At 35.2% G+C, this 12,002-nt stretch overlaps 1 protein-coding gene across 1 annotated transcript; it reads right to left on the reverse strand.

Annotated features, from left to right (window-relative positions):
• Positions 1 to 321: 321 nt before the first annotated feature.
• LOC125231440 (transcription initiation factor TFIID subunit 9) lies at positions 322 to 9,154 on the reverse strand. Its single transcript, XM_048136899.1, has 3 exons — positions 8,603 to 9,154; positions 6,517 to 6,739; positions 322 to 661 (listed from the first exon to the last, which is right to left on the reverse strand). The coding sequence occupies exons 1-3, from the start codon at positions 8,968 to 8,970 to the stop codon at positions 533 to 535; spliced, it is 720 nt and encodes a 239-aa protein (XP_047992856.1). The 5' UTR covers positions 8,971 to 9,154; the 3' UTR covers positions 322 to 532.
• Positions 9,155 to 12,002: the final 2,848 nt, after the last annotated feature.

Here is a 12,002-nt window from a genome sequence, read left to right on the forward strand (position 1 = left end):
CGAAGTTTCGACCTGACATATAATAAACCACTTCTCGAACTAGTGCGTAAAAAAACGACCATCTGTACTGAAAATTATGTTTAAACACAACTACTGTCCATATTTTCTCTTCTAATTATGTGGTGCTTTATTTCGTGCACTGCATAAAATATTTTATTTTAAGTATAGGAAACTAGCCCATTATAGATACGCTACTAAGGGCCACTTGCACCAACGAAAATGGTGGGTTAACTCGAGGGTTAACCCACCATTTTGTATGGAATTTGACAGATGATAGCCCACTAACCCTGAGTTAAGTGATTGGTGCAAGTGGGCCTAAGAGTGGTTAATTAATTATATGCACGTATAAAACGCTAGTCTGTAGCCACCAGTGGCGGAGCGTCGATACAACTCGATTCCCAACGGGTTCCCTAAAATTCTCTAGTATCTGTAGAAGTCCATACAAAACAGATGCCAAAAACCCCTCCGGCTTTACCAACGAAAATTTTCACGCCCCGCCACTGGTAGCCACACTTATCTTACCAAGATCTATCTACATGTCGTAGTCATCATCCTCCCGTTTCCTCTTCATGGGCCCGGACTCCATGGGGTCGAGCTCCATCTTGACGGGGCCCTGTGTGGAAGGCCCCGCGGTCACGCGCACGGCAGGTTTGGCTACCACCTAGAAAGAGAATACAATCAACTTTTAATAGAAGCATTAAAAAAAACTGCTAAGCATTATCAACAACATGAAAAAGACACTAAAGACAACATCAGCACGGGTAGCATGGTCGCGCGATAGACGATAAAATGTGAGGCCGTCCGAATCGCACTATTAGTAAGTGCGATAGGGACGGCCAGATGTTTTATCATTTATTGCGCGACCATAATTGCCTGCCAGATCTGTAACCAAAACTGACAAATAATTTTATTGTAAAAGTAATTAAGTTTAAAATGATTCACTTTGACTGGTTGAGAATGCCTCATGGCATTAAGTTCGCCTTTTGTACATTAAGTTGTTCTTTTGTGCAATAAAGTTTAAATTAATAAATAAAAAAAAGATAAACATGGTCTATATCCCAGTCCAATATATGTTAAGTCTAATTAAATTCAATAATACGGTTGCATCTATTTATTACCTACAGATTACATTACCAAAGGGTATAGCCGGGTAACCATAGTGAAACTGCCCTAAGCGAAAAAACTGATTTCCTTTTACTGGATTTAACCTGATACATTTGAGACCTGATATTTGGTGAAAGCACTAAATAATTACATATACATAGGTATACAGTCCAGTAAAAGGAAATTACCCTCCGACCCTCGGACGGAAACTACCCAATAAATAAGCTCGTCGGTTAATATGTCACAAAAATTGTTAATAATGTATAAAACGTACCCAAAAGTGCAGGAAACTTAAAGCAAACACAACACAACTATTGGAGAAAGGGAAGAAAGACTTAGGTGAGATATTTCATACGTAATTACTAAGAAAAACAATACGAAAATATCTTCCCCCATTTTGATTGCACGCACACATACATAACTTCAAATTAACAGCCAAGATTTTGAAAAAAAAAAACAGACGAAAAGGGGTAATCTCTCTTCGAAACTTAATTACACGAATCTCTGTCACTCACATCAAACAACTTTCAATGACGTCAATGTCAAACTCGTGACAGCAAGACATTTACACTTCGTTCAGAAATTTTTGCGGTTGGTAGCGTTCAAAAACAGAAAAACTTAACAAAATGTCAAACGTGAAAAAAATTAAATGTTTTAAGTGCAACACCGAAACAGAAACTAAGGACTTCTTAAAATGCCAAGTATGTAAGATGGAATATGAAATAAAGTGCGTAAATGTCACTACCAGGCGATTTGATTTAATGACAAAATTTCAAAAGACGTCATGGAAATGTCTTTCTTGTCGTACGCGCCCGAGCACATCTCAGACAAAAAGCAATATAAGTAAGGTTCTTAGGAAAACTGTGACCTTGAGAGAAAGACCTTCCCGCATACTTAAAACCGTCATGTCTGTTCCAAACTCAGAGGAAAAAAATGACAGTGAAACTGAAAACCAACAAGATCAGACAGATTTTTTGTCTGATCGACAATCTGGTGATACATTGGATAATGAGACTGATAACAAGACAACCGACGATGACAGCGACTCTCTATCATCATCTGATAGCGAAAGTTTGAATGAAACACACCGTAGTTCTCGCAGTTTGCCTAATATATCTACAATTGATGTTCAGACCATTAGAGACCTAAACTTGGAAATAACAGAACTATCATGTCAACTAGCCAGTGCACATGACGAAATAGAACGTTTAAACTCTGAAGTAACTGGGCTAAACAAACAACTCGCAGAAAAACAAAAAAAAATTGATACGTATAAACACCTCTTATCAGATACTGGAACTGTAAAAAAATCTACGCCTTCGAAAACAAAACATTTTAAAAAATCTGAACAGACCCCAAAAAAACCTACAGAAAATACTTGGAAAAAACCCACAGAGGATAGTTCAGGAACCCAAAACAAACAGGACGCTGCTACCAGTCCAATAATCGGAGCTTCTGCATCAAACAAACAACAAAACAACACTCATACGAGTAGCTCAAATGCGACAACAAATAATAAAATCTTGATATTCTCCGACAACCAAGGGCAAGGGATGGTGCAAAAATTGATAAAAAATAGGAAGAAACTTACAGTAAAAAATAATTTTGACATACAAGCAATCAGAAAAACAGATGCGACTACCGAAGAAGTGCTAAAATCATGCGACAGTATGTGTAAGGATCTGACCTTTGAGGACCACGTCATTCTCATGATTGGAAGCAATGATTGTAACCCATTTAAGATTATATCAGAATTAAGCGCAACACTGAAGAATTTAAAACATTCCAATGTATTCGTCATCAATGTAATCGAAAATATTCACCTAAACGAATACAAACTGAATGAAAAATTAAAACTAGTAACCAACAATTTTCAAAACTGTGTATTTGTTGAAACGAACCGAAATATTACGGAAGGCCTAATTCATGAAATAAATAAATTAGAATATCGAAAGAAGTTCTTAACATATAATACGCCTAAAACATATACGAAAATAGACAGACAACAAACTGAATTTCTGATTGCCAAAGGAAATAATATAAATAAAATTGGGGATAGAAGTAAAATTACATACTACTTTAAAAGAGTTATGAAAAAAAATAACGATAAAATAAACAATACTGCACAAGCTGAGAACCCCATCAACGACGGCTCCTCCGTGCGGGATGCTTCGATGGAAAATTTACTCGGATCCCAAAACTCGACTGCAGCGGAGGAAAACGATCATCTCAAAGTGCCAAATGTTTCGGCTGAGCTTTTTCGTGAATAATGTTACAGTGCTTCATCAAAATATTTGTGGTCTTCTTACCAAAAGAGAATCATTAGAAATTTGTTTACAGGAATTTACAGATACTAACATGGACATTGATGTAATCTGCTTATCAGAAACATTTGTAAAGTCCGGAGAGGAAAAAAACATTTACATTAAAAATTACAAAGTATGTTCCTATTTTTCGAGAACCCGGCAAAAGCGAGGGGGAGTATGTATATTATGTAAAAATCACGTAGAATACAAAGAACTTACACTCTTAAAATGTTTTTCCAGTGAACATACTTTTGAATGCTGCGGTATTGAAATCCCTGCGTATAAGTGTATTGTAATTTGTGTGTACAGAATACCTAACTCAAATGTTAATGTTTTTCTTTCGAATTTAGAAAAATTGTTACATCTATTACATAAACGGGTGTCGACAAAAATAATAATTACAGGTGATTTTAACATCAATACCCTTGTTGAAACAAGATCTACCCGTGAACTACGAAGCATATTGCAAAACTACAATTTTTGTTTGCACGTAAATGTACCTACTAGGTTAAATTCCTGCATTGACCATATTATTAGCAACATAGCAAATGCAACTGTTGGAATTCACCCGCTATATCTCTCAGACCACAACACAGGCCAAACACTAACTTTTGAAACTGCGAACAAATATCAACCAATACAATATTGGTACATATATAAACGTGACTTAAGTGAAGAAAATATCTGCAAATTTATTGAATGTATCGAAAATTTAAAATGGTCTGACGTTTATGAATGTAAGGATGTAAATCAAGCATTTAATGTTTTCCACGATAATTTTGTATTTTTTTACAATTTATGTTTCCCAGTCAGAAAGTTAAAAATGTGTAACAAGGTTGGAAAATGTAACTGGCTGACAAAGGGTATACAAAAATCAACTTCAACAAAAAGAAAACTACGTTTTAACTATTACAGGACTAGAGATAATGAAGACAAATTAATTTATCAAAGATATTCAAACATTTTAAAATCATGTATAAAAGAGTCTCAAAGAAAAATAAATCTCAAACATTTATGCGATTCGAAAAACAAATGCAAAGCATCTTGGGAAATTATTCAAAACAAATCATCAAAAACCTTAAAACTACCAGAAACAATTAATAAAATCAATAATGGAGGTAACTCTGTCACTTGTACGGAAGACATCGCTAACATTTTTAATAATTTTTATATTAACCAAACCAATAATAAGTATGACTATAAACAGCACACTATAAAACAAAAAACTTGCCAGTCAACTATGTTTCTATATCCTTGCGATGAAAACGAGGTTTCAAAGATAATTAAATCTTTAGCTAATACTAATTCTGCTGGACATGATGATATATCTACAAAAGTGCTTAAAAGATGTGGAGAACAGATTGCACCCATCTTGAGCCACATAATAAATTTGTCTTTCTCACTTGGTGTCTTTCCGGATAAACTTAAAAAGGCTATAGTTAAACCACTATATAAAAAACATTGCAGAGAAGAAGTAGGTAATTATCGTCCAATAGCACTACTTTCCATTTTCTCAAAAATTTTTGAAAAAGCCATGCACACTCGAATAACTAATTTTTGTAGCAAATACGACATTATTACTGAAAATCAAAACGGCTTCCAAAAAGGAAGATCCACTTCACTTGCAGCATTTAACCTTGTAAGAAAAATCACAGACGAAATTGACAAAAAGAACCCTGTAATAACTTTGTTTTTCGACATGACCAAAGCATTTGACTTTGTGTCACATGAACGCCTTTAAAAAAAATGTCAAGCATATGGACTAAGAGGACAGGTACTGAAATGGTTAGATAGTTACCTCTCAAATAGAACACAAACTGTGCAGTTGGATAGTATTACAGAAAATAAAGTTTTGGTTCACACTAGATCATCTGATAAAAAAATAACCGCTGGAGTGCCGCAAGGAAGCGTCTTAGGACCTCTTCTATTTCTCCTCTACATTAACGACCTGCCATTGGCCACAAAATATGAATGCGTACTATTTGCTGATGATATCTCAGTAGTTATACCTTGCGAAGAAATTGACACATTTAACAATGACATAAATAACACAGTAAGCAATATCATACTTTGGATGAAACAAAATAATTTACAACCAAATGTAGAAAAAACCAGATTTATAAATTTTTATAACAGGAAAAAAATAATTGACATTAAAGTAACATATAATAATGAAATCATAAATGAAACAGATGAAATAAAATTTTTAGGAATAGTATTAGATAGACATTGCAAATGGAATAAACAAGTTGATAAGAAATGCTCTCAAATAAATAGTTTTGTGTATGTGTTACGAAGACTTGCAACACTGGCCAACAGGTCAATTGCACTTACAGCGTATCATGGATATGTTGCCTCTGTCCTCAGATACGGTATTCTCCTTTGGGGAAACTCTAGTGACATGAAAAGATTGTTTGGGAGTCAAAAAAAATGTATCCGTGCAATTTGTCGTAAGACACCTACTACTTCATGTCGTCCATTGTTTCAGGACTTGAAATTATTAACTTTGCCATCCTTGTACATTTTGGAATCTTGCAAATTTGTCAAATTACACCCAGAACTTTTTACAAAATTAAAGAATACATGTAGGTTTAACACCAGATATCCTGACAGACTTGTACGCACAGTGAAATACAATACGAAATTATGTAACCAAAATTCTTACCTTATGTCTATAAAATTATACAATAAACTACCTAGCAACTTAAAAGAGCTGCCAGTACCAATGTTTTTCAGGAAACTCCAAGACTGGTTAGTTCGAAATTGCTTCTACTCATTAAACGAGTATCTTAACTCGTAAATCTTTATGCAGATAAATTCTCGGAATGCAATGCACAAAAAAATCAATGATATTTAATGGACTTAATGATAAATTATATTTTTGTAATTTTATGATGAATATATGATATTGTATATAAATGTAAATAGACTTAGTTTTTAGCTTTATTTTTGCATGCCGATGGTGTTGGCGAGATATGCTGTACCTTTTTATGTAATGACTGCAACATCTGATTGTAACCATGTCTCTAGCGAAATAAAATATTTCATTTCATTTCAAGCAGGATAAAAAAAAGTGATTAGATTTTTCATTACAATAATTTCTCACCTTGCTGCCCGAAGTAAACTTCAGCACAGGCTTAGGCACAACATTGGGCTTGGCCGATGACACATTGACTATAGCCCCACTCGGCCGCTTCACAACCACATTCTGGCTCGCACCCTTGGAAGATGTGACTGTCTTGACGGTGGGGGTGGGGACCACGGCCGGCTTAGACACAACCTTCTTGAAAGCTGGCCGGAGACGGTAGTTGCATGCTGATAGACAGTAACTGGAAAGGAAATGTTTGACAATTAATGAACATTCTAAATATTATTTGAATAATAGAATGTAACGGCATTTACTTCAAAGAATTTTTCTAATCAGAATCAGAATCAGAATCAGTCATTTATTTGCTAAAACATGGTACAAAAGGTCATGCATATTCAATTTATAGAGCTACATGTTTTGTCACAAAGACATGCAAATATTTATAAAATGTTGTGTGCATCGCATGCATATTTATATTACTTATCAGCTACTTTATTAAATTATTATTATACATCATTAAGATACTCTTTAATACTATAGTATGCCTTAGCCGCTAAAAAGTTATACAGTGTAGATTTAAATTCTTTTATATTTTCAAGTTGTAAGATGCTTAATGGTAATTTATTGTATATTCTAGGCGCCATACCAATTATACTTTTAGATACACAGGCGGTTCTAGATAGCTTATAATTAATTTTTCCCTGGTGACGTAGGCTATTGAATTTCGTAAATTGATTTATATTACTTTTAACATAAGTTGCTATTTCATACACGTATAAACAAGGGACTGTGAGTATTTTTAGTTCTATAAAATGGGGTTTACACGAATCCATGAATGTAATACCGCATAGCGATCTTAAGCATTTCTTTTGACTCATGAAAACCAATTCACGATCAGTAGCATTGCCCCAAAACATTATACCGTATCTTAAAGTTGACGTCACATGTGCATGGTATACTGTTAGTACAGCTGATTTATTAACTACTTTCCTTAAATTATATAGTGCATAGCTAAATTGATTAAGTTTTGTACATAAAGTGTCAATTTGATTTTTCCATGTCAGATTACTATCTAAACTTAAACCTAAAAATTTGGTAGATGCAGTTTCATTAATTCTTTGGTCTTGGTAAGTAATAACTAGATTAGGTGCATTGTTGGTACGCAAATGAAAGTTCATGAAATTAGTTTTTTCAATATTTACATGTAGGTTATTTTTATTAAGCCATTCAATAATACTATGTAGAGCTTGATTAATATTCTCCTGGTGTACATTTATGTCAGTCTCCGTAAATATAATTGTACTATCGTCGGCAAACAGTACCATTGGGTGGTTTACGGCTTTAGGTAGGTCATTAATGTATATGAGAAAGAGGAGTGGACCTAGAACACTGCCTTGAGGTACACCGTAGCTTATGTCTTTGAAGTTTGATAGGTGCCGGACTTCCTTTTTTGTCTTTGGGCATATTCTCTCGATTTGTGTACATTGTTTGCGACCTGTTAAGTATGATTTGATAAGATCATATACATTGCCCCGTACTCCGTATTTGTGAAGTTTTGACAAAAGAATCTGGTGGTCAACAAAGTCGAAAGCTTTTGACATGTCCATGTATAGAGCGCAAACAGGTACCCTTTTATCAACGTGAGCCATAACTTTTTCTAGTAGATTATAGATAGCCATATTTATTGATTTATTTTTCCTGAATCCTTTTTGTTCTGGGGTAAATAAATCATTTTTTTCAAAGTATTGATATAAGCTATTGTAGATTACTTTTTCTATGATCTTAGAAAATATTGGTAGTAGAGCCACTGGCCTAAAAAGTTATAATTAAGTAAATAAGGGTTGAATCATCCCTAGGCCAAAAAGGTAAGGGCCCAAAGGCCCAGGCCTTATGTTTGGGTGCCAAACGTAATTATTTTCTATTTGTTTTGACATTGCTATCTGTAAAATAAATAAGTCTACTTGTTATTTATTTGTAAAAGCAAATAAATAAGACTTGTGTACACCTTTATAAATGTTATTTATAGTAATAGAAGCAAAACTCGCTTAAAATCCTCGACATTAGTCAGCGTATCGAACTACTAATATTTTCACAATCAACTCACCGATCAGGGGGCAATCGTAGCCCACAATGCGGCTTAATCAACGGCAGGGGATTGACATTCTTCACTCTCGCGATCTCCAGCAGCACCTCCCGCGGCGGCGGGTTCGTGAACGACTTGTCCAGCTGCAGTTGTACCGCCAGCCGCACATCTTCGATATCTATAGACTTCTTCTTCGCGTGGTTGGCAAAAACGCGCGCGTCGTCCAATATCGAGGTCACGTATCGATAAGTAAACTCTAGAAGTTGATTCACGACTCTAGGCTCGTAGTCCGTCACACCAACTTCTTTCATGATCGACATGATCACTTGAGCGTCTTTTGGTATGTGTTTGGCTTGGTTGCTGGATTTCGATTTGTCTTTTTCAGACATTGTGCCGGTTCGCAATTTGATTTCTTGGGAACTATTGAACAATAATCTGTTCGGAACAAATACCAAAATTTTATTAATAAAGTTGAATGAAGAGCACAAATTAAATTAAGGAAAGGATATTATTTTGCTTCGCTCTGCATTATGCACAAGAACCAAGTCAACCAAGCAAAGCAAGCGCAAGCACAAGCACTTAGCACAGTTTTGACACATGTCATGTCAGTGTCAGTTTCTAGAGAAAAATCGTTCAAGGCAACGGTAAGATTGCCTTAGTAACAGTATCGATTGATATGGGTGAACGTTTTTGTAATGATCTCAAATAAGTTAAGTTCAAAGTGTTGCCTGATTCTAAATTTCTACTATTTTAGTAGTTATTTAACTGACTAAAAAACTGCTTTTCTTCGGGCTTACTTAGTATTTCGATGTTCAATGTTTATTTATATACTTAAAATGGATATAAATGGAAACGAATTTACCAAAATAGTCTAAAAGTATTTTTTAATAAGCATGCGATGAGAGGAGCTGGTGATTTGATTGTATTAAATTGTCTAAACCTAAAAAAATAATATCGCTGTAGATACCTCCTCCTCAAACTGGTAGAGTATATCTTGATTCTTTGAAAACGGATGAGAAAGTTGCATTTTGTCCATAAGAGGCTGGTAGAATTGAATTTATGGTTTTGAATCAAAAATGTGTCATTGATCGATTTGATTTAGTTTTATGTTTTCCAGTTAGCAGTGATAAATTTAATTTTGTGTTTCATTCGGTGGAATTTGTTTAAACTTCGGACTTGAAACCCTCGCAAAGATTAGGATTCCACTTTTAGAAGTGGACGGATTTACTTTTTGTTCCAAACTCTGGGGAATAAGTTTGGAACAAAAAGAATTAAAACATTGCCTGAATTCATCTCCAAAGGTTTATCAACTATAACTGCTATCATTATAACTCAATCTGTACAAACGTCAGTCAAGCAAAGGAATGATTCATACCTTTGGTTAGCAGTGGCTACACTGCATGTATGGAATGACTGTTAGAGCCTTTCTCTAACCGCTGTCCTCGTTGCTTCCACACTGGTCAGCATGACTGGCATCTCAAGATCTGTATTAAAAAGGGGTAACTATGACTTACAAAGTCACTAAATTATCTCTATATAATATCACACATTTAGTTCTATGCAAGTATTATTACAAGGTTAATCTCATATTATATTCTTTCCATTATAGGTTCTCAAATCTCACTGAAATCATTAATTCCAAGTTGCTTATTAAAGTTATCACAGTTCCAACTATTTCATCATCATCATCATTATCATTATCATGACCATTATCATTATCATGACCATTATCATTATCATGACCATTATCATTATCATGACCATTATCATTATCATGACCATTATCATTATCATGACCATTATCATTATCATGACCATCATCATGTTAGTTCCCTTTGAACTACATAAATGTAGCACTTAAATACATATGTAAAGTATCTCAAAGATACTTTCCAGCCACCATTATGGTGCATCAATATTCATACCAAAGTACTACACAAATAATGCAGTAAATCAGTAAACAAAGTCAATTTCTAACAACATTTGTCTTTCATTATAGTTGCTATTATCTCAACTAATGTATTGAGATATATCAACTCAATTCAGCATATTCAGGATACAAAATTCCACATATGATAGTCAAACTCAATATGAAAGCTTTGTAACCATTCTCTTACAAAGTACACTTCTCAAACATGTCTCTCATAAACACAACTAAGGCAAGTACATTAACACCACACATAGATCAACACATTACAGATTATTAGAGATATTTCATAAACAACAGAACACCTCTGTCGTACACATATTATCAAGCCACTTATAGTTACATCATAGATGTTTCATAAGCCACAGAACCTCTCTGTGGTAACCACATTATCAAAGCCACTTTTAGGTAAATCATAGGTGTTTCATAAACCACATTATCATATCAGTAATTACTTTCATAAACATGAATTTAACCAACACATGAAAAACCCATAGGGAAATCAGGTAGTTCTTTCATCTGGCACATTACCAAATCCATCTTTATCAAATCATACATTTTCTTAGACACAATATACAAACTTAAAGCTATACATTTACATGGTATGTCACAACGCTCCACACTAGTGGCCAACGCCTGACAAATATCATTATTAGACCCAAAATGTGTATGAAGGTTCGTCAACCCTCTCAGAGTAGCGCTAGTCTGTACACATGCCCGAGGGCCCTTACAGTGATCACCATCTTGGGGGTCCTCCCAGAGGATGCGTGAACCCATGGCCTTCAGGTGTCAGCGGCCAGGTCTCACAAACTCACTGGCGTTTACCAAGGCCTGGGGCGCGACTCCAACCCCAGCCAAACTCATAACTTTCCTCATATTAAATAGATAGCACAATTACTAAGGCTGGACCGCACCCCAGCCCCCGGTGGCGGTCATACCAGCATCAGGGCTACCCGATGCCTGGTCCCAAACTCGTTGGGGCCGCGCTGACTTACAGCCACGTTGGCTCTTTCCCGCATTCAACATGCGCCATTTTGTGATGCAATCATGTTAACTACATGATCTTTATATGCATAAACGTGTAACAACTCCCTGCCACACTCATTTCAATATATCATCCATAACGGAAACATCATCATTATCATAAAGCTTGTAATAATGTATAGCAATAATCGTCCATCATGAGAAGTTAAAGTTATAAGTGAAATGAACAAGAAAGTTTGGGAGAACCACTCCTCTTTTAACCTAGAGATATAAAACACCACTTAGCTTTCTTTGGTGACTCAGCTCCCTTGATGAGCACTGATTCGAATATTAATTTACATAATTAAATTCAACACGCCATAAAGTGACAAACAGGTTTTTACTGGTTTGAATGGAGGTTGTTTCGTTCAGTTGGTAGTGTTGCCAGGTAACTCGCGAAACGTCGCGACACACCCGACGACGAAAGTTTAATGAAAAGGAGTTAGTGTAAGCAACAAGTGGCGGGACCAC

This window comes from Leguminivora glycinivorella, chromosome 11 (assembly GCF_023078275.1).
Source record: "Leguminivora glycinivorella isolate SPB_JAAS2020 chromosome 11, LegGlyc_1.1, whole genome shotgun sequence".
In the NCBI taxonomy this organism is placed as follows: Eukaryota; Metazoa; Arthropoda; class Insecta; order Lepidoptera; family Tortricidae; genus Leguminivora; species Leguminivora glycinivorella.